Source organism: Podarcis bocagei (assembly GCF_964188305.1).
Source record: "Podarcis bocagei genome assembly, chromosome: 13".
NCBI lineage: Eukaryota > Metazoa > Chordata > Lepidosauria > Squamata > Lacertidae > Podarcis > Podarcis bocagei.
The window spans coordinates 38,561,731-38,584,849 of record NC_138138.1 but is presented as its reverse complement, the minus strand read 5'-3'; the positions used below and the strand labels follow the sequence as shown (position 1 = coordinate 38,584,849).

Here is a 23,119-nt window from a genome sequence, read left to right as displayed (position 1 = left end):
CTCACTTGCAGATATTTGTGGAAACTTTAAGGCCCTCCTCAGAGACTCACACCTCCCCCCCCACCCCATGTTCCTTTTATTTCTCTCAGTTTAGGCACTGGTGTCGTACCCCAACCCCTGTCACCATTGCTAAGGCTCCAGGGGGAAATAGGCCTGTTGCCTAGCAACAAGCCAGGAAGGGGGTGGGGAGCACTTTGTGACAGAAAGGGGACTGCTAAATGCTTCCCATCTCTATTTGTAGAGGAGCTTAAAAATGGAGGCACAATACATGGTTTTCCCTTCCACATTTTCATCAGGCTGAAATATGCTTGGCCCCAGTCAGTCTAAATCTCGGCCTAGGCTCTCTCCCCTTGAACTGCCAAAATGGTTGGCCAAAAAGCATGGGGTGGAGAGAAGAGGGTACATGTGAATGCTAGTCAGTAACCTCAAATTGCTGTGTCCCCGTCAAGTCATGTTCCTTTGTCTTTTAAGAGCTACATGAAATGCATAAATTCAACAGATGTAGACCTTCCAAGTGTCCCTATTTTCCAGGGACGTCACTCATTTAGATAAGCCATCCTAGTTTCTGATTTGATCCCAGAATGTCCAACTTTTCCTTAGGGCGTCCCTATTTTCATTGGAGAAATGTTGGAGGGTAGGGAGTTATCCGGCCCCCAAGCCGCCTGAAGACAATCCTGTATAGGAAAGTTTTTTTAAAAAAAGTTTAATGTTTTATTATATTTTTTTATATGTTGGAAGCTATGGCTGGGGCAAGGCAGGAAGATGTGTGGGGGTATAAATAGCAAAATTATGGAATGGGACATCCCTGTTTTCACTGGAGAAATGTTGGAGGATGTGCAGATGCAGCCAGAGCCCTCAGTTCAGGGGGACCTCAAGACAGTGCTACTTGTAGGCCTTGCCATAGTTAGAGCAGTATGGGCTACATTTGTAGTCCTGTTAGAATGGTAAAATCTGAATTTGTTGTGGATTCCCTGCATTCCGAATCAGCACAAGCTCTTCTTGGTGTCCTTCTACCTGCTGATAGCAGACTGTATGCTATAGTAATTAGAAACTGACTTAGAGCAGACATATCAGTGCTGGGAAAGCAATGTATGATCAGAAATGCCTACCTGCTGTGTTGATCGCAGTGGGTCTCAGGTCATGACATTCACCTGGGTCCCATTTAATGACACCCCAGGTTATCAAAACATGACGTACAGCCACTTTGGATGGGAGCCAAGGTTTGCTTACATTAAGGAGTTCCAGTGCCACCCACCCAAGTGATGGGGATGTCCCTAATTTCATCTGTGGAAAAGCCCTGCTAGAAAGAGTGGCAACTCTAAAACCGTCTGCAGCAGCACGACCAGCGCACCTCAGAGGTCTGTTTTGTTTCTCTCTGTTGCATGGTGAGCACAAGTTCACACTGTTGTATAACAAGTGCAGTTTATTATGTACAAATCAATTTACACGAGTATTCAGTAGCATCAGCTGTAAACCTCATTCCAGGCTTGTTTTTCAGTTGCCTTATGTTTCCATTCTCTTAATACACAGCCCCATGTCACAAGGCCTCGGGGCCTGGGACGAATGTTGCACTTGCCCATTGTTACGATTGGCTTCAGCTTGCTTCCTGTAGCACCACCAATCTGAGGCTATGTTCAGGGTTTTTTGCCTGTTGCACAGCTCAATTTTGTGGATGAGTTGTAAGAAAGAAGGCTGCAGTTCTACATCAGCTTCCCTGGGAGTAAGCTCCGTTCAGCTCAATGGGACATACTTCTGATGAGATGTGTAGGACAGCATTGCAAACCTCCCTCATCAAGTTAATTTATGTTTACTCCAAGTAAGAATGCATAAGATTGCAACTTTAAACTCTTTTCCTTCCCCCTTTTTAATTTACTTGAATATAATCCCCTTTGTGGTGGAGGAATATTTTCTAAGCATACAGAAAGCTGGTGTAGCATAATTCGTAAGATATGAACTGCAATACAGTGGTACCACGGGTTAAGTACTTAATTCATTCTGGAGGTCTGTTCTTAACCTGAAACTGTTCTTAACCTGAAGCATCACTTTAGCTAATGGGGCCGCCTGCTGCTGCTGCGCCGCCGGAGCACGATTTCTGTTCTCATCCTGAAGCAAAGTTCTTAACCCGAGGTACTATTTCTGGATTAGTGGAGTCTGTAACTTGAAGTGTATGTAACCTGAAGCGTATGTAACTCGAGGTACCACTGTATAAGATCAGAAGTCCTTGGTACAAATTAACTTCCTTGAGCCACATATGCTCTCTGGGTAACCTTAGCCATTCACTGTTTAATCAGACTCAGCCCTCCCCTCATATATAATGGATAATTCAAATCTCACCTTCCAGGGCTATTGGTAGGATCACTGCAATTAATTTATGTGAAGTGTACTGAATGCTTGACACCCTATATAAAAACTACTGCATGAAACTGCCTTCATGTTTAAAAAGCCCTCCAGTGGTATCATGTTGGCACTGATTTGTCAATCCAGCCATACAGCTTGATGAATGGAGAAAAACAAGGGGTACATAGGAAATTGACTTGCATGTTTTTATGACCTGAAAGGGATCTCTTGCTCATCTGGGGAGCAACAAAGATAGAAAATAAATAGAGTACAATAAAATAGCTAGCTGTTGGCCATAAGGATACTTAAATTCCCAGGCCCGATCTCTGTTTCAAATGTGGCTGGTTTCCTATTTGCTTGTGTTGATTGCCTCTTTTCCATCTGTCTTTTCTGCACTTCCAAGAGGCCTGCTGAGCCAGAACAAGAAGAGAAGGAAGCGTCTCATTGGGGAATGTATGGGTTGAAGTTGTGCTCAACAAGCAGGTATTTCAGATACAACTCTTTTGGGGAACAGGTGGTATTGCAGATAGGTAGGCTCTGTAAGAAGAAAGAGAAGGGAATCAGCAAAGCTGTTTGCAATGAGGGTTGGAATTTAATGAAAATGGACCCTCTTGACTATGTATGGTGTCCCCCATCCCTCAAACAGGGGGTGGTGCAAATCCTCTGTGAAGCTAGCAGAATATCTAAAATAGGAATACTAAGATTTTATGCTATGCATTTCCCAATCCCATCTCAAGCTCTTTGATCAGAAACGAACGGTTCTATAATTGTGGTTAATTACTCAAGTGTACTTCGGTTCCTTTGCGTGCTGATTGCACAATTTTGGTGTTAGAGGGATGAATTTTTTTATATACTTGTCAGACTTCAAGTTCGTTTTAATGAGGAACTGAACTTCTCCACAATGAAATCTGGAAGTGGAGCCCCAAATCGAGGACAGTGCCTGGAATATGGCACATACCGCACCAGTCATGAGCTCAATGTTCTGAGATATATTGCAAGAGAGACTAGCTTGTGGAGACCTGCCTCCCAAGAGCATAAAGCAATAATATTCATAACAGTTCCAGTCTCCTGCCCCCAGTCTACCAAAACTTAACACCCAATGTTGTTTTGTGCAGGGTTGTTTTCTGTCTCACCATCGTAGCAGTTGGGCATCTTCAACACACCATCGAAACACTGGCTGTCGGCCGTAAAACTGCAGGTCTTGTTCTCACTACGGCAGAAAAATGTGACAATTTCTCCATGATGAACCAGACCATCAGGGATCTCATAGACCCAGAGCTTACGCCCTTGGTAGATCATCCGGCTCCTCTTGGCAGTGATGGGACAGCGGGCTGGTAAGGGTAAGAAACAAAGCCTGTTAAGTACGGTTGACAGACCCATTGGCTTTTCACCATCTGGAACAGCAAAGACAATGGGGATGCTGGTATGGAATCTAATGGATGGGTTGGTAAAGTAATTGTCAGTATGTAAAAAGCAGTGGGGATTAGGAGGAAAGTACCTCTGCAGTAGGGTAGTTGGGACCAGTTTCCATTCTCCAGGCAAACCACTCGGTTAGAGCCATCTAAGAGGAAGTCCTTGTTACACAAGTAATAGATGACAGTTCCCACGGGGTATTCAGACTGATGCACAGCAACCAGGGTTGCTTCAGCAATATTGGGGGGTCGGGAACAGGTCACAGCTAGGGAGAGAAAAAGAAAAGTATCCTAAGTATGTGTGTGTGTGTGCATAAATGGATGGAAAGGATGTACAGATAGAGAACTCATGGATGGGTGTTTATTTGGATTTATGAACAGAGAAATAAATATGGAGTGATCTGTAGAAGGATGGTGGATGCTTTATTGGGTAGGTCAGCATGTGAATGGATGGATATATCAGCCTATTGGTTGGTAAAGGCAGAAGTTGCTCGGCCTTTGACTCAGAACTTATAATGTACTTCCAGGTGGAGTTTCTTCTGGTTTATTTGAGGTATATGTGGTAAAATGTGTGGACCTGTGTTACCAAGGAATAGAATACTACTGAATACTAATCAAGTGGCCAGAAAGAAGCTCGGTCCCTCACCCCAATAATATTGACTACTTACGGTGGCAGGTTGGGGCTGCGTGTGACCATTCCTCATTCTCTTGGCATAAAAGAGAGCTGGGTCCCTCTAGGCGATATCTGTGAGGTAGGAGGAGGAAGAAGAAACCAGAAGGAAGTATTCAGTAGCTTTCCACTTGAGGGCAGATATGAGATAGTATTTATTAGATTTATATTTTGAGGCAGACCATGTTTTTATGCTTTTTAAAAACAGCTGACTGACCTTTTGGGTAAATGTTCTACCTCATTTTATGAAATTGTAACATATATATATGTTCAGACACTCTCAGTGGTGTTTTTGCACGAGAATGGTATGATAAAGGTAAAGGACCCCTGACAGTTAAGTCCAGTCACAAACGACTCTGGGGTTGCGGTGCTCATCTTGCCGAGGGAGCCGACGTTTGTCCACATACAGTTTTTCTGGGTCATGTGGCCAGCATGACTAAGCTGCTTCTGGCGAAACCAGAGCAGCGCACGGAAATGCCGTTTACCTTCCCCCTGGAGCGGTGCCTATTTATCTACTTGCACTTTGATGTGCTTTCGAACTGCTAGGTTGGCAGGAGCTGGGACCGAGCAATGGCAGCTCATCCCATCGCGGGGATTCAAACCGCTGACCTTCCGATCAGCAAGCCCTAAGCGCCACAAATATTAAATTAAATTAATTAAATGGGATGTGTATGCTGATCAGCGTGTTGGAGTAAGTGATGGAGTTGAGGATAGTTTTATTTACATCATTTCTAACACACTCTTTAGCCCAGAAAGACTCTCTGAGCCACTTAGAACAAATCAGTTCTAAGACAGTCCCTGCCCTCAGGCTCACAACCTGAACAACTGACTTACCCATAGTCACACCAGTAGTGCACTTCCCTTCCTGTGTTGTAAGGGCCCCCTTCATGGGATCCATTTTCGATCTCTGGTGGAGATTTGCAGTGGGATGGTGGGTTAAGAGCATCTGATAAAGAAGAGGAAGGGGGAGGGGAAAAAAATGCTTGGTAAGTCTGTATCCTTGGTGCATTAGACCAGTTGTTGGATTTTGTTTGTCACCTGGTGGAGGCACTGTAGTGGTGGAGGGTTAGCAGTGGCTGTTCTAGATTGAATAAGAGGTGCTTGTGAGCTTGGTCCCTCCTGGTAATTATTGATGACAATGGTAGGAAATGGTTGATTACCTTCACAGGGTAAAGTGAAGCTCCACTTCGCGTCTCCTTGGCAGCGACTTATTGCCACTTCCAGCCCATCAGCCATTAGAAATCCAGGCTTGCATGTCACCTCCATTAAGTCCCCAAACATAGTGGATTCCTGGACCAGCTGTGTCTCAGCATTGTCAATTGTCACCGGCCATGCACACCTCAAGCCTTGGAAGAATACAGAAAGAAAGATGGCGGCTGATGAGAACCCTGAATTTTGTGGGAAAGAGTTGAGCCTGGATTCTCAGGGTCTAGTGAGCCATGTTGGAAGAAGAACTGCTGGGTTCTTGTGAGGAAACAGAAGGTCTATTGGACAGAAAGAGATGAAAACCAGGAGTTCTGATCTTTTGGGGTGTAGTAGGTAGAAGCAACAGGGAACTGGCAATCAGGAATATTGAATTTTCTTAAATGGGGCAAAGGAGGGGTTAAGGAATCTGGAGGCCAGGACTCCTCTGGAAAAGGAATAAAAGGAAGGCTAGATGCTAGAGCAGGGCTGGAAATACTAGAAAACAGTTCTTCGCACTAGGTGGTGTTTTGGAGTTATGGGGGCCAGAAGAGGAATGAAACCTGTTTCATAAGGAAAAATGAGAGGCTATGACCTAGCATCTTGGGATCATTGCAAGTGGAATGTGATTGGAGATGTGCAGGGAGGAGAAAAGCATCTGGGAACAATTATTGATTACCGTATTTTTTGCACCATAACACTCACTTTTTTCCTCCTAGAAAGTAAGGGGAAATGTCTGTGCGTGTTATGGAGCGAATGTCTGCAGGTGAGGATGGATCTGCTGCAGTCGTGAGCAGAAGATCCATGGTTCCCCTTCCTTCCCTCCTCCGTGGTTACAAAGCATGGATCCACATGGATTCTCAGGATTTTTGCATTGGGCTACTCCAAACTCACTGTCAGATCACATGTCTGTGGCCACAGCATGAACCACAGAAATCATATATCCACTATTTTGTTTAGAATATTTTTTTCTTGTTTTCCTCCTCTAAAAACTACATGCGTGTTATGGTCTGGTGCGTGTTATAGAGCGAAAAATACGGTATTTATTGAATTTTTTTTTAACCAAAGTAACTCAAAGCAACTTTCAGTATATTAACAAACACATACATATCTTGAAACTGACATAAAACTACAAATCTTAGGTTCTTCTGGAATGGGGGATGAAGACTATATGGCTGAAGTTTGGAATTTGGGAATCAGAAGTTTCAAGTTCTCGAAACTGGTTTAAAGGATTTTTTTCCTGGTAACGGAGCACTTCTGAAATCTCTATAAAGTGGCTAGGGCAGAGTTAGGTAGGAAGGACTGGGAAGCATGTAAATGCCTGGATTTTCTGTGAATATTCCTGTGTGTGGACTAGGTGGTCAAGTTTCTACCTGTAGAAATGCAGCTCATTCCACATTCCCCGTCACATTCACACTTCCTGCTTTTAGAGCACCTGCGGCGCTCACAGTTCTTCTGGCACGTCTGCCCTGTCAGCATTGTAAAATTCTTCTTCCGCAGTGGACATTTGGGGTCGGTCAGATTCCTGACTGCAAATAGAAGAAAAGATAAGTGGTTACACAGATATGAGGGAATGAGACCGGAGAAAGAGGCGAGTGATATACAATCCTATTTAAGAGCTATGTGTCTGTAATGGGGGAGTCGAAGGTAAAGAAATACCTTCCTTCCCTTCCCTAACACATAGCTGTCAACATTTCCCCTTTTTTAGGGGAAATTCCCTTATTCCGAATAGGATTCCTCACAAGATAAAAGTTGACAGCTATGCCCTAACAAGAAGCTCCAAGATGCTTTGTTGCCTCAAACAAAAAATTCAAATAGTGTCTCCTCCTCTTGAGGCAATACAAAATATCGCAGTAAACTAAATAATTGGCAGTTGGCCGTCCTTTAACGTTGTTTTGAAATCTCCCATCAGAGTGGGCTGCCTCATGGTAGCCCTGGTCCTGCTTTTCCCTGTGGTGAATGAGATAATTTCGGCATCGTGGCTCATTTCCTCCTAGCGAGCTTCTCAAATGTCCCCCAGCTGAACCTAATTTTTAAGCTGTGCCTCATTACTCTCGCAATGTTCCGACTCCTGCCGGGTGCTTGTTTGTTTAGGTTTGTGTACAAGCAGGATGTCAGACTGAACCTAAATCTGAACTCAAAAAACCACGCAGAACCTTCACCCCCCAACCGAATTGTAACAGAATAAGAATTATTATCTGTTGAATCTGTTGACAGCCATCAACAACAATTGGGTTACCTGTTAGAATATGAACCTAGCTTTTTTTTTTAAAAAAAAGCCAAATCTTTTGTTTTTATTATTTTTAAAAATTCAAAACCATTTAAAAACTGCTTATTATTAAACCAGTATTTAAGTGATGTACAATAGAACATAACCCCCCCCCCCAAACCCAGCGTGTTGTGCTAACCCCACCGGCTCCAACCAGAATGAATCACGATGAGCACATAAAAACAGAATAACATCTGGAGATTTTGGGAAAGATATTGGGGGGCTGCTCAGTGAAGAGAAAGGCTGACAGCAGGGAATATCCACTGAGGTGGGAGAGAAGTGAGAGACACAGGCTCCCAGATGCCTTTGGGAAGCCTGAGAGCAAGGGCCCTCTTGCTCCTGTGGTTGCCACCAACTGGTGTTCAGAAGCGTACTGCCTCTGACTGGGGAGGCAGAGTGTGGACTTTGTGGCTTGTAGCCATTGAAAGCCTCTACCTCAGCAGACTTGTCTAATCCTCTTTTAAAGCCATCCAAGATGGCGGCTATCACTGCCTCATGTGGCGGCAAATTCTGTAGTTTTACTATGTCTGTACTGTGTGAGGAAGTACGTTCTTTTGTCTGTCCTGAATCCTCCAAAATTCAGTTTCATTGGATGTCCATGAGTTCTAGTGATATGGCAGAAGGATTTCCCCCCCTTCTCTATCCATGTTCTCCATGCTATGTGTAATTTCATAAACTTCTAGCCTTTTACTCGCCTCTTCTCTAAACTGAAAAGCCCCAAATGCTGCAACCTTCCTGCATTGGGGAGTACAGTGGTACCTCGGGTTACATACGCTTCAGGTTACATATGCTTCAGGTTACAGACTCCGCTAACCCAGAAATATTACCTTGGGTTAAGAACTTTGCTTCAGGATGAGAACAGAAATCGTGCTCCGGTGGTGCGGCGGCAGCGGGAGGCCCCATTAGCTAAAGTGGTGCTTCAGGTTAAGAACAGTTTCAGGTTAAGAACGGACCTCCGGAACGAATTAAGTACTTAACCCGAGGTACCACTGTAGTTGTTCCATCCCTTGATTATTTTGGTTGTGCTTTTCTTAACCTCTTCCAACTCTACAATATCCATTCCAAATAGGATTGCCCCATGGATTTGTGTAACCAGTTTATAATATTGGCACTTTCAGTTCCTTTCCTAATGATTCGCAGCAGCAGGAGGAGGAGGAGGCTGGCAGCCGGTGCCGCCCCCTTGGAAGGCAGACACATGGGGGCTGGCCAAAGGCAACTGGTTGGGCAGTGCCCCATTCACTCTAATGGGCTGTAGTTCCACCGGCTGTAGTTTCCCAGTCCAAGGTAGACGACATGTTCCGGTCAGGGTTGTACTCCCTCTAAAACTCTCATTATCACATCATTCGCTTTCCAAAGCACATTGGGTTCATCAGTTACCCTGGTTCTCTTACAGATGACAGAATCACTGGTGGCCTGAACAAAAGTCCCAGAGTTGTGTTCCCTGTCTGCTAGGCTACCGTATTTTTTAAAAAATAGACATGAGCCTTGATTGTGTACTTGCAGTCTCAAATGTGGGGCTGAAATTCTACATATGCGTATGTTGACATCACTGATCCTGATTACGGGAAGGGTTACAAATGGACCAGAAAGAAACTTCTTTGGCATGCTGTTCCCATAGTTTTAACAGCCCTTTTGCATGTGCCAGTGAAATCAGCCAGTGGAACTTTCCACCCTATGGAGATAATAAACATTATCACCTGCTAATTCCTGCAAAACTAATTGTGAGCATGACAGCAGTTGGTAGGGTGTTAATGGGAAGTAACACTCATTTGAAGAGATCTTGAGACTTTGGCTTAAATATATTCTGTATGGAAGGGCATGAGGGTTAAAAAGAGGGATATTTAGAGCTTTGTATCTTAAGCAAAATGAACATTTCCTTCCTTTCCAAACTTGAATGAGAAAAGTTGTGATGCTGGCAATGGCCACCAGGTGGAGAAATATATACTTGGCTTGAAAAGCTGCCTTATACGTACAAGAAATGCTGTCTACCTGTTTATTTCCATACGTGTTTTTTCTATTAAAAAATATTATTTTAATGTTTAGACTGCAACACTTGAAGGTGCCATGTGAGTAGCAATATATCCAAAGGTAACACGCCTAATTATAGCTGACCCAGAAATGAAGAAAACTTCCAAAAGCTGGATTTTGGAAAAAACACACACCCCAAAGATCCACTTTTATTAGGACCAGCCAAATTAAAAAATAATGGCAAGCTTTTACATTCTCCAGAGCTCTGCAACAGGCAAAGTGCTACACAAAACAGGAGGCAAAGGGACAAAGGGAAAGTACAAGGAAAAGTACAAGAATTAGATTGGATGTTGTAGCTCTAACATCAGCTTGTAAACTCAGTTCCCAAATTATATTGCACCGAGGTACAAATTTTAATGCTCCTGTAAGCTAACAAAATTAAAATAAAATGCACAGTATATTGAATATTCAATCACATATATAAAAAGATACTATTATTAAACAGCTTACATTTAATAACATGACTTATGCAGTCCGTCATGAGGATGGTTTATTTGTGCAGGTAAGAACCTAGCTATGTAGCAGTCAATGTGCTTACCCTGATGATCTGCAAAGCGAGCCTCAGTTGCCTTGCTTGCTTTGTATAAGCCCACAGCTAAATTGCAACAGTGCTACATCCATTCTGCAGTCACGTTACTTCACATAGCCCTCTAAATTCAAGAACTAACTTGTGGGGGAGGGACAGGAAACCTATTTTCTGGGATTGGTAGGATATATATATATATATATATATATATATATATATATATATATGCTTTCGTAGATTTTCACGGGTACAGGAATGCAGGTTTTGGTGTTTTCGGGTATCTTCCCGTGTAAGAGTTGGGGTGTCTAGGCGACGTTTCGACGAGGATGACGAGTGAGACCTCGTCGAAACGTCGCCTAGACACCCCAACTCTTACACGGGAAGATACCCGAAAACACCAAAACCTGCATATATATATATATATATATATATATATATATATATATGGTTTTAATTGCAGGGGAAATGTGATATCCTTGAAATAGAAGCATGAGCTTAAAAGAAAGATTAATCCTCGGCAACACATTAGTAACAACTGTGTGCATTTTAATAATTTTTTTTTGACAATTTGCACCATGAGTAGATGGATAGATACATTGATTTAATAATAGACAGAGATAAAATTAGGCATAAAACCTTGATACTTCCCATTTTAGAAACTGTACACAGGATGGAGAGAGAGAGAGAGAGAATATGTGTGGGAATAGGGAGAAGAAAAGTGAATGGAAGTTAGGAAAACAGCAGAAAGAAAGAAGCCATACCTGGCAATCTTACACGGTAGGCAGAGAATAAGGTATCTGGTTGGTCACTGTGAGAACAGGATGCTGAACTAAATGGGCCACTGGCCTGATTCCGCAGGTTCTTTTTAAGTTCTTATGAGTAAGGGGCTCAGAGTAAGCTAACTAGATTCCTATCGTAGCTCAGCCCAATTCCAGTCTCTCTCTTTGTAGGCTTGGCTTTTGCTTCAATTTTCTTTCTATAAAATGTGTTGAAAGTGACTGCGAGGGAAGGGATTCTGGTTATACACCCTCAGTTTTAAGACTGGAGAGCCTAGAAATCTAAATATACGCAAGTGTCTTTATGAGGGTAGAGCATGTTAGGTAAATGGAAAACTATTTGGACACAGGACAGGTCTGAGAAGGTTAAGAGCCCTGGCGTCTTAAAGTATGTGTCAAAAGCTAACGGATAGTTGAGGATATATAAATTCTACAACTCTGTGGCTCTACAGTTTTCCCACAAAGTGGTGCTTTATACTTTGGGCTGCTTGTCTCCTATGATCCTCTCCAAACACAGAACGAGATCAGAAAAATCTGGCACCCTGAGCCTTTAGTGAAAAATGCTTTAGGGAAAAGTACAAAGGGGTGAGAGAAAATGAACAGATAACAAAGTCACCCTCTAGATGAACATGGGAAGCTGTCTTATCCCAGGTCAGACCATGGTTCATCTAGTTCCACACTGTCTGCAATGACTGGTAGCAAGTCTCCAGGATTTCAGACTGCTTTCTCTCCTAGCCTTACCCAGAGATGCAGAGATTGAACCTGGAACTGTTTGCCTGCAAAGCAGCTGCTCTACCACTGAGCTTATGGCCCTTCCAACCTACTCGTCTTTGGGGGCAGGGGAGAGTATATTATTTTCTCCTGTGTCCTCTTTGAGGCGCACAGCTGGTACAGCTGGGGGTTTTCTGCTCCAAGTGGCTGAGCACTACAGTCAGAGCCCCAGAATACTCCAGGACCCCCTGCAACATTGCAGCTGATGCCAGGATATGTCATTTCACTGATGGGCCTAACAAAAATGGTTGCTGTAACTATGTTTGGCTTGCTTGTGCCCAGCAGCCTGGATTTATATAAGATGGTAGCTCGAGTTGCAAATGGGCAGAACACAAATACAATGGTACCTCGGGTTGCATATGCTCCAGGTTACAGACACTTCAGGTTACAGACTCTGCTAACCCAGAAATAGTACCTCAGGTTAAGAACTTTGTTTCAGGATGAGAACAGAAATTGTGCTCCAGCGGCATGGCGGCAGCGGGAGGCCCCATTAGCTAAAGTGGTACCTCAGTTTAAGAACAGTTTCAGGTTAAGAACGGATCTCCAGAACGAATTAAGTTCTTAACCTGAGGTACCACTGTACAATTTTTCCACAATGTGTAGAGATTGAGCACAGCTCTAGGGCCGGTCCAAGACATTTTTCTCCCTGAGGTAGAGTAGCAAATGCTGCCTTCCCTTGTCCCTCCCTCAGCAAGTCAAGAGCTTTGAGTTTCGTCAGTGGCTGGAAGGTGGAGCGGAACTGGCCCAAGACATTTTGCTGCCTGAGAAGGAGCGGCAGATGGCACATAACACACCTGCCCTGCCAAAGTGAAGGCACATAGTAGTTCCCAAGGATTGCTTTGGCACATGAGGCAGAAAATCTCTCACACACGCCTCTCCCAGGAAATGAAAAATAAATAAATCACAATAATAATCTAAATCGCTGTTGTTATTTTAAATAATCATTATTTATTAATTTATATAATCCTTAATGAAAAATAAAAGTCTCCCAAGCAGTTTGCCAAATATAAAAACTAATTACACAATTCTGTTTCCCTTTCATGATACCCCAAATCATGACTGCCTCACACTTCCTAATGGTAGAGCCAGCCCAGCATTGCTCACTGCTTAACGTGCTGGACGTCCCAGGTTAAATCCCTGTCACCTCCAGTTAAAAGGATCAGCTAGGAGCTGATGGGAAAGACCTTTCTGCCTGGGACAGACTCTGGAGAGCTCCTGCCTGTCAGACAACAGAGGACTAGATTGATAAATAGCCTGACCTGGTATATGGCACATACCGACCTTCCTAATATAGCAGCTTGTAAGGGACGACTGAACAAGGAATATGAGGAAGGCGAGGTGAAAAGTCAGGTAGAGGGACTGAAAGCAGAAAAGGGGTGAAGCGACTGTGGGGACTCACCTCCCACTTGTCCAGAGCCTTGTGAGAACCAGAGAACCGCCAGCAGTGCCAGGAAAAGGAGCGAGGACATGATGCGAGGAGGATGCAACCCGCGTCTCTTGATTACACCTATGTTTTGGGGAGACAGGTTCTGTCCTGCGTTCTCTGGGAGAGAGGCAATGGTTAGTTGGTCCGAGGAAAGTTTTTGGGAGTGGGTATTAGCGCCTCCTAGATAATGCAGAATGAGACAAGGGTGCAGAGATACAAGATTCCAGGGTGCTCTGAGAAAGGAACCAAAATTAATGGGTGCCAGGGTGGCAGCCGAAGCTCCTGGATTTTGTCTTGCAGGCTGAGGGGACGGCCTTATAAGTAACTGGGATTTGAGCACCCCTCTGAAATATATGTCCATTTCTCCCACTGTGTGCCCGAAGTTATTCATTAACAAGGCATGGATGGGACCCTGCCAAAGGGCAACCTGCCTTCCACATTTGTCACAGGGAACTCTGAACTCCAAAGCAAGACAACAGACAGCTGGGGGGGGGGTTGTCAACATATGGAGAGAGGAACCCAGGAGTCCTAAACCTCCACAGATCCCACACCTGCCTAAGCCCTACTCTTCTCAAAAAGGGATCACCCTAACTCTCTCCACTCTGGATTTCTCTTCTCCCCCAGAGAACCCAGAAAAGCTGGCTCCCTGTTGTGAGTCTTCTTTAATAGCACCACTTTATTCTTCCACAATCCCATTCAGGAGGCGATCCTTTTAGTATCTCAGCTTCTCCCCTCAGCTGCTTTCACCAATCTCTTTAGATTTTCCTTACTCTTGCTCAGAAATTCTGGTTTCTTCAGGGAGTGAGAAAGAAATCCGATGGGTGTGTGCGTGTGCCTGGTGTGTGGGCGAGAGAGGGGTGGATACCAAGGCACCTGGTGGGTTTTCTTAGTGGGCAGCACAATGTAGAAAAAGGGTTAGAGGGGAGAGATCCCTGGCTGCTTCTGTGGGGGGAGAGAAAAGCCTTCCCAGCGATTCCTCTTTAAACTCAGACTCCTCCCCCTCCTCCCCCCTTGCTCAGCCTCAGCCTCCCCCGTCCAAATCTCTCATTCCTGGGTGAGAAACAGACACAGCCCAAATCCACAACCTGTTTGTTTCTCTCTCTCTCCATCTCTCTCTGTCTCTCGTTCTGTGGAGCTGTTGCTGGGAGCTTTCCCCTCTGCCTCTTCTCTTTTTTTTCCATCAGCAGTTTTGCCAGTCTCCCTATCACTATCTTCTTCTCTTTCTGTTCTCTCTTTCTCTTTTTTACTCCATTCACCTCTTCGTTGCCCATCCCTCCTTCATCTCCCATCCCTCCCCATTCCTTTTTCTCCCCATCCACCCTTCTACATCCCTCCAGTCCTTTTCCGTCCTCCATCAGTTCTCCACTTTCCACCTCTTCTCTCATTCATTGCACGATCCCCTGGTCCCTCTTCCTCATCCATCCATCTGCTCCCTCCAGCTCCCATATCTTTCTTGCCTGCTTTTAATCGCCTCTTCCCTCTGGTTCTTTCCTACCCCTCCGCCCCTCCCTCTTGAAGACCCTAGCAGTTAAGGTGCTGGGGCTTCCCCCAGGTGGCACCATGGCGCTGCTGAGCTCCCCAACAGAGACTGAATGCTTGACTAAGCCGCTTTTCTGCCGCAAGGGGGCGCTACGCCAGAAGGTCATCCACGAGGTGAAGAGCCACAAGTTCACCGCTCGCTTCTTCAAGCAACCCACCTTCTGCAGCCATTGCACCGACTTTATCTGGTGAGAGAACCTGACCCTGTGATGTGACCCTATTTGCATTGACCCCCTGTGACCCTTTGCCTTTGATCTTGCCACCCCTTTTACTGCTGCCTGTGCAACCCTGCGCCCCACATTCCATAACCCTGTGGTCCTATCACTCTTCTCCATAAAGGGCTACCTTATTCAGGGTTTCCTGTGTTCTGTAGTTCTGTCTAGATGCTGAAACAGTAGCAGGCATAGAATTCAGCACCCTGATAACCTGATTGTTCTGTTTTTATTTTTTTAGGTACCTTTCTAGTCCTCATTGTGGTTGTGCAGATTAGTTTTGGGCCATGCTTGGTGAAATCTCTAAAACTCAGAGGTTACTAAGTAGGAATTCTAGTGGTTAGGGGGTAAGGCTGCAGTGTCCTGTGTAAGTCCTTGCTCGTCTCTGTAACAAAAAAGTGATGCTAATTTATGTAAAATTTGGATAGGTCATATAATTTCTTGCTGGAGAATTTGGGCAGTCTTGGTCCTGAAGTTGAGCTGACCAATGGTCCTGTCCTCCCCTACCATTACTGGCTTTTATTTCAAGTTTTTCTAACTAAGGTATCTACTTTTACTCTGCCACCCAAGATGATGCCAAGGTTCAAACGGAGGAATTCATACAAGCAAAGTGATATTCTCTCTCTCTCTCTCTCTCTCTCTCTCTCTCTCTCTCTCTCTCTCTCTCTCTCTCTCCTCTTCCTTCTGGCAGATGTTCCTTGTCCTATAATCCCATTACTCCTCTATATGTCTCTGAAGGCCTATAGATCTACATGGTCTGATCACCTTTTACCACCCGAGTTTTGTTTCTAGAGATTTTCCTCAATCTATAAATCCATACTTCCATCCATGCAGCCTCTTATTTATATTTATTGTATTTGCATGTAATACCAAGCCTTTGTCACAATTGATCTAGTTAGTTCTTTCCAATATATCTCTACATCTTGCCATATCCTCTGTCCCTCCATCTCTCCTATAACCCATGGCCCTATATAATTCAGTTTGACCCTGCAGATCCTTTAGTTTCAGCCAAGAGCCCCCATGACTACCTGTGTGTATTCTGTGCTTCTCTCTTTCGCCCACATTTCTGCTTCCGGGAAATCTAATTCTGCAATCAGAATGTGTTGGGCGAATTGAGTGTATCAAAATATATTATGCAAATTAAGTATATTGGCGTAATGTGTCTAGTTTTGCATAATTCATCTTACTTTCTGTGATTCAGCTGTGGAAATAAGTAGGATTTATTTGTGGCAAAGATGATGTTGATGGAGGTGAATAGAAGTGAGGGAAGGGCAAGGAGATGTTTCAACGCATAATAACCAGGACTAGAAACTTGGATATATATTTTTAAAGGATGCGATCCTTAGGATGTCAAAACCCACACTAGAAATAACTGTTTAAATAGTCATCATCTCCAAGATCCATAATCCTGACCCATATTTTGGAAGTTTGGAAATAGGTTCTGAGTTTATGCAACAATGCATGGCCCATGCATTGCCTAGGAACACTCAGGTATTCTGAAGAGATATTGCTGGTCAGAGATATCCATGGCCTTTGGTTTCAATGTATTTTGTTACTGGTTGTCCTCATTTTGGGATTGTTTTCCTACAGCCTGTAGTTCTGACAGGTGCACAATTGTGGTAGCGTTGCTGTGTTTGTAAATTCTCAAATGGTGGACTATCCCTCCAATAAACCCATTTAGTGGGTGAAGAGCATTTAAGTTTTATATAGTAGGACATCAGGGGACTTGCTGAAATCACAGTACTCTCATGGGCTTCTTGTCATCTTTAAGAGATACATATGTTATTAAGTATGGGATATAGCTCCCTGCTGCCTAATACACTCCTTTATATACCAAATGGCAATTTCAGCTCTCAGAGTGGGTGTAGCAAGACAAAACTACAATGTGATGCCCTATATTTCTAAATATCAATGTGCCACAATTATGTATGATTCCCCCTCCGCAACCTTTCTTATTTGGGGTTCCTCTTTGCTGCCTCCAGAAGCGCCTTTTCTCAAACACACACACACACACACACACACACACACACACACACACACACGAACACACATTTCTCTCAGACATATTCCTGAAGGCTGCAGAAGTGATGGAAATTTGTTCTGACACATGGTTCTGTGGTCACACACACACAACGCGTGCACACAGCAAACAGCACATAATACATTTTCTGCTTATTATGGGCAGAGAACATGAAGGATCCGTAAAAATATAACCAACAGGTGGGAGGCAAAGCAACGGTTGTAAGGCTCAGGTAACAACTGTTTTTCAAGTACGCAGAAAGGTTGGATAGCTATGAATAGACAAGGACAGCAAGCCATATTCCTCTGCAGCTGAATGGAGAAAAACAGGGGGATGGAAAGAAAGTGTTTTGTGTTAAATATATCATGCTGATGAGATCTTTCTCATGGTTAAGCTGCCCCCTTTATCACTCTGTGCTCAGATCCCAATACAGATCCCCTCTCCAAGACTATTGCTCCTTCAGCAGCTTCACCACCCTCAAGCTGAAGCCACACCATCCATTTAAAGGACTTTTATAGCGCTTTTAACAGTCATGGCTTCCCACCCCACCCAAAAGAGTGTGTGTGCTGGAACCTGCAGCTCTGTGAGGCCTGCATCCTTAAAAAACCTACAGCATCTAGGCTTCTCTGGGACTGTTAAAGCTATAAGAGTGCTTTAAATGGATGCTGTGGATGTGACCTCAGTCATCCAAATGTCACCTGTTCCCACAAATGACTCCAGCCTTTCTCCCACGCTGCAGTCAGTAGGGGACATGGCTCAATGGCAGAGGATATGCTCTGTGAGGAATGGATCTCAGGCTCAGTCCCTGGCATCCCCAGGTAGGGCTGGCAAAGACCACCTGAAACCCTGCCAGTCAGACAATAGACCAGTTCCCCAAACTTGGGTCTGCAGCTGTTTTTGAACTACAGTTCTCGTCATCCCTGATCACTGCTCTTGTTAGCTAGGGATGGTGGAAGTTGTAGTCCAAAAAACAGCTGCAAACCCAAGTTGGGGAAACCCTGCTATAGGCAATGCTGTATTTAGGCCTTGCAGAATTCCTGTCTGATGCTGCTTCTCTCACTTCCTTCAAATTCCATCTCAACCCTTCCCCTCAACCTTTTCTGTAACCCCTTAGTCCAGGGATGCAGAAGCTGTGGCCCTCCAGATGTTGTTGAACTACAACTACCACAGAATAGTACCAAAAGGCGCACAGCTATAGCAACGATATACAGTGGTACCTCGGGTTACATACGCTTCAGGTTACATAGACTTCAGGTTACAAACTCCGCTAACCCAGAAATAGTGCTTCAGGTTAAGAACTTTGCTTCAGGATGAGAACAGAAATCGTGCTCCGGCGGCACGGCAGCAGCAGGAGGCCCCATTAGCTAAAGTGGTGCTTCAGGTTAAGAACAGTTTCAGGTTAAGTACGGACCTCCAGAACAAATTAAGTACTTAACCCGAGGTACCACGGTACAATCTTTATATTGAGGTAGACAAAATACCAACACAATTGCAGCATATACATTTCAGCACAGCTTACAAAGAACCATATGGCTCAACAACAATTATTATTGCGTTGAAGAAGGCTCTGTAGTGCAGCTGCCTACAAGTTTGCACCCTAGCAATGGTGTTATCCTCTTGGAATCAAGCAACTTCTTTGGAGATATAAACATTCTGGTTGTGAAAACTGCGGCCAGGGCCTCGAAATGCTTTTTGCGGGTTTGTCATCTGAGGAAGGCCTTCGAAGCAGGACCTTATCCAGAAGCCTGTCTGTTGTCAACTGCTTAGAGCATTCTTCGATGCAATAATAATTATTGTTGTGCCATATGTTTCTTTGCAAGCCTTGCTGAAATGTACATATTGCAACGATATTTTGCATTGTAAGCTTCTTATTGCAGTTACAGTTGTATGCCTTTCCACACTTCTCTGTGGTGGTTTCATCTAGGACTGTGTCCTTGTATGTGAATGTTGAACTACAACTCCCATCAGTCCTAGTCATTGTCCATGCTGGCCAGGGCTAATGGGAGCTGGAGTCCAATGACATCAGGAGGACAACAGCTTCCACACCCCTGCCTTAGTCCCAGACCCCTACTGAAACTGAAGCCTTAGTACAAGCACGTGAAATTCTTAGCCTACATCTCTCCCCCTCTCTTTTGACTCCCCGAGGTCATTTGTTAAGAGCCGTGAATTTTATTGATTTTTAAAAACAACAAGCAAAAGAAGCATAACAGGTGCCTCATGTCAAATTTTAGATGGTAAGCTCCTTGCAGTAGGAACCTGTCTTCTTGTTCTTTGTAAGCTGCTACAAAACTTTGATAGCTCTATATGAACAGAAACAAACAAATTCAGGTAAAAGAGCAAAGGTGCTGGTCCACAAGAAAAACAAAAAAACCCCTCCGATATCCACCATAGGGTATTAATTTTGTTAGGCCCAACCAAACTGTCACAGAGTTGTTGCAAGCTTTTGAGTTCTCTAGAACTGTTTACAGTGGTACATCGGGTTAAGTACTTAATTCGTTCTGGAGGTCCGTTCTTAACCTAAAACTGTTCTTAACCTGAAGCACCACTTTAGCTAATGGGGCCTCCCGCTGCTGCTGCGCCGCCAGAGCACAATTTCTGTTCTTATCCTGAAGCTCTATTTCTGGGTTAGCGGAGTATGTAACCTGAAGCGTATGTAACCTGAAGCGTATGTAACCCGAGGTACAACTGTACTGGGCAAGATGTTGTAGGAAATCAATGGGCATGGAGGGAACAGGGCAGAAGGACAAAAGAAGAAATCAGGGTCCCCACCAGACTGTCACTGTTTTGCAGGAGGGATTCAGCAGCATACTGGCAAAATTCGCATTGCACAACTAAAAGTGGATCAAAGAGCTCTTCTGCAACAAACCCACTTCAAAACAATTCAGACTTTTTGTAGTAAGGAAAGTGATGGGAAGATGAAATGGTGTGGAATGGTGGGCCAGACTATATTTATTGGGGGGGGGGGATGAACGAATTCCTATGCCCCACAAATAACCCAGAGATGCATTTTAAGTAAAAGGACACATTCTACTCATGTAAAAACATGCTGATTCCCGGACTGTCTGCGGGCCGGATTGAGAAGGCAATTGGGCCGCATCTGGCCCACGGGCCTTAGGTTGCCTACTCCTGATTTTGCTGCTGTGCCATGCTGAGAAAATCTATGGCTTGGCTTAGTGTGTTCCCTGAACCTGGCTGCTTGCAATTTAGCTCTCTCTAGGTTAACCAAGGTTTGTACTTGTTTTAGCTCACTGTGGCGTAGCAGCAAACTCCTTCCCTGCTTTCGAAAAAGACATCATGGGTAGGGGGAAAGCAGAATGATGTCACAGATCCCAAATGGGAACCTGCAACAAAATGTTGAAGTGCTCTGGTTCACTGGGTCTGTCAGTCAGCCATGATCTCCTCTAAGATTCCTATTTCATGCTCTCCACCCCCAAGAGACAGTCTGTGGCCACTGAGCATGCTAAATCCTGCTTTGGGCTGCTCTTTTTGAGGGTGGGTGTGCCCATTAGGTTGTTTTTCCTATATATTCTTTGTACTTTTTGCAGGTTAGTGTTCACCCAAAGGTTCTGATGCTACCTTGCTATTTCTTACTAGCACCGTTTTAGGTAGTGTCCTGTTGGCACTCACCAGCTGAGTTCATTATTAGAGGGAACAATGACAGGGTCTGTCACATTTAAGGAGAACTTGTACAATTGACAGCAGAAAGTTCATGAAGTTACAGTATTGGCCGCACCATCTGGTTATGTGTGCATTTTATGCAGCTACCTCTTCCTTCAGGCAGCTCAAGGGCGTAAACATGGCTCCCGCTTTTGTCCCACTCAACAATTCTGTGTGAGGCAGGTTAGGCAGATTACCGATGACTGGCTCAAGCTCACTCAGTAAGTTTTACAGCTGAGCAAGGATCTGAACCTATGTCTCTCCATTCCTAGGTCCAGTACTCAGTACTTGCATCGCAGGGGGTCGGAGTCCACGATGTAGCTAAATTTGAGGGGAGCCAAGGGGTGGAGCTTGTGGATTTCATTAGGGGCACCCTCGCTTTTCCCTCCTAAGCCCTGACGACACTTTCACCACTGCCTGACACTACGCTGGCCTCTGCTGGCTACTCTTTAGATAACACAGCAGCTTCTGCTTGTAACGGGGTGTGGAGTGTTGACTTGGTGGGTGGGTGGTGGTGGTGGTCCTGTGCTCTCACTGGTGGGTGGAAGAAATGGGAGGCATCCGGGTCAACATGGCTGCATCATGGCCAAATGGCCAGAAGTGACTGTGCTGGCAGTGGAGTCTGATCTCACTGAGGGCTGGTCTACACTTCCGCTAGTCCCGTGGCTAGGAAGCATGAGTCCGAGTGGGTTTCCCCTCTTGCCCCACTCCCTTCCCAAGGAAGACCTGCTCTGAATCGGAACAAATGCCAATCCTCGGAAAAACCCAATTGCCTTTTGCTCCGACTGAGTGCTAAAGAACAGTTTTCCCCAGGAAGAAGCAGCAGGACAAGAGGAAGTGTGGATAAGCCCTTGACCAGTTAGACTGCTGAAGTACTTACAGCCTGATCTTAGGTGTTTTTATAGGGCTGTGAGCCCTGTTGAATCCACCTTATTCTTCAAAGGGGTGAACTACATGTTACACTTGGCTATGAGGAACTTTTATCAGATTTTCGCCTTTAACCCAAAGGCTGCCTCTGAAGCTGTTTTCTGCATGGATATGAGAAAGTAGTAAAGGGAGAGATGTGCCTCTTACCCCTTTCCCTTCCAGCTGCTTTCCCATTCAACCCCCTGGGCTGCTTCCCTGCCCCTCCAGGAAAGGATACAGGTTCCTGCATGTCCCCTCCACAGGGCAAAAATCCCCCCACCATACTGGGGTGGGAAGGAGCTTCAGTTCGGAACAGGTCAGAGAGGCAGTGGAGTGTAACACTTTCTTTCAGTGCTATTTTGCTCAATTAAAACAATCTCTTCCCAAGTGGCAGTTTGTCCCATGGAGGAAAACTTGCAGGTATCTATATGTTTTGCCCAGCAGGCCAAAAAAATATTAGGACTTGGAAAAACCCCCTGATAACCCTGCTCTTGAATCTCCTGTCATGCCATCCCAGACATGGCCCTGATTCTGCACAATATTTCTCCCTTGTTAACAGTTGCCTTTGTTCTGTTATCCTCCATACTATCTAGATTTGTAAGCTCCACAGGGCAGGGAGTTCTGCTACGATTGTGTGACTCTATAAAGTGCCACATACAGTAATGGCACTGTATGGATAAGAGGATCCTTCCCAAAGACTGATAAGGATGTGATGAGGAGAAAAGGCTGTTGGAAGAGGTATGAAATTCTGTTTGAAGTTAGCCGAAAAGGCATCTGTGTGTCAGCTTGTGGAAAAACCTGGAGCTTCGACACCAGCACCCCCGCAGCCTCGGGAGTTAGTGTCAGGCAGAGACAAAATATGCTAAACCCCTCATCTCTGTTAATGACTCACATAGCAGAGGGCACAGAAGTCTTTATAATAACTACTAACTCCAAAGACATACAAACATTTCCATCCCCATTTGGGGGATGTGACAGCTGGGGACTTGCCACATAGACACCCAGATCTTACCCTCGTATTTATTTCATTCTTTATTTATTTATAAAATCTCGTGAGTCAACATTTGTAGCCCATATTGGGTGCTCAAAGTGACATAACACAAACATACAGAGAATCTATTTAAAACACATTAAACACAGTAAAAGCAGAAAAGTAAAAATAATGAAAACCGTCAACCCTAAACTCTGCTAGAATTTAAGGCAGAGAAGAAACAACAGAGGGACAAATCCAGTTCCCAGCTCATAAGGCAAGAAGCAAAGTTGCAGTCTGTTGAAAGTAAGACTCCGCTGTATTCAGTGAGACTTACTTTGAGTAAATGTGCATTTGCTTGGGCTGTGAAACAGAATGCTGGCAAAGGCTGAAGAAACCAAACAGTTCCCACTAGTGT

General features: G+C 44.6%; 2 protein-coding genes across 2 annotated transcripts in view; one reads left to right on the top strand and one right to left on the bottom strand.

Moving 5' to 3' along the window:
- Positions 1-2,529: 2,529 nt before the first annotated feature.
- Positions 2,530-13,709, bottom strand: LOC308571541 (beta-2-glycoprotein 1-like). The gene is made up of 8 exons (XM_081167135.1): positions 13,371-13,709; positions 6,975-7,130; positions 5,580-5,765; positions 5,254-5,365; positions 4,418-4,494; positions 3,836-4,015; positions 3,471-3,668; positions 2,530-2,874 (listed from the first exon to the last, which is right to left on the bottom strand). Exons 1-8 carry the CDS (start codon positions 13,438-13,440, stop codon positions 2,810-2,812), a joined length of 1,044 nt encoding a protein of 347 aa, XP_081023261.1. The 5' UTR covers positions 13,441-13,709; the 3' UTR covers positions 2,530-2,809.
- Positions 13,710-14,450: 741 nt separating this feature from the next.
- Positions 14,451-23,119, top strand: part of PRKCG (protein kinase C gamma) — a 52,901-nt gene continuing 44,232 nt past the window's right edge. Inside the window, exon 1 of the mRNA XM_081167116.1 lies at positions 14,451-15,124. Within this exon, the coding sequence (XP_081023242.1) occupies positions 14,958-15,124 (167 nt within the window). The 5' untranslated portion in view covers positions 14,451-14,957. The remainder of the gene's footprint in view (positions 15,125-23,119) is intronic.

Bases quoted from the DNA above. Each gene is read 5' to 3' on its own strand.
- LOC308571541 (XM_081167135.1), bottom strand. From the start codon at position 13,440: ATGTCCTCGCTCCTTTTCCTGGCACTGCTGGCGGTTCTCTGGTTCTCA. The intron at 5,366-5,579 runs GTAATCAACCAT...CTTCTTTATCAG, and splicing joins CTTCACTTTACCCTGTGAAG to ATGCTCTTAACCCACCATCC. The intron at 4,495-5,253 runs GTAAGTCAGTTG...CCTACCTCACAG, and splicing joins CACTACTGGTGTGACTATGG to ATATCGCCTAGAGGGACCCA.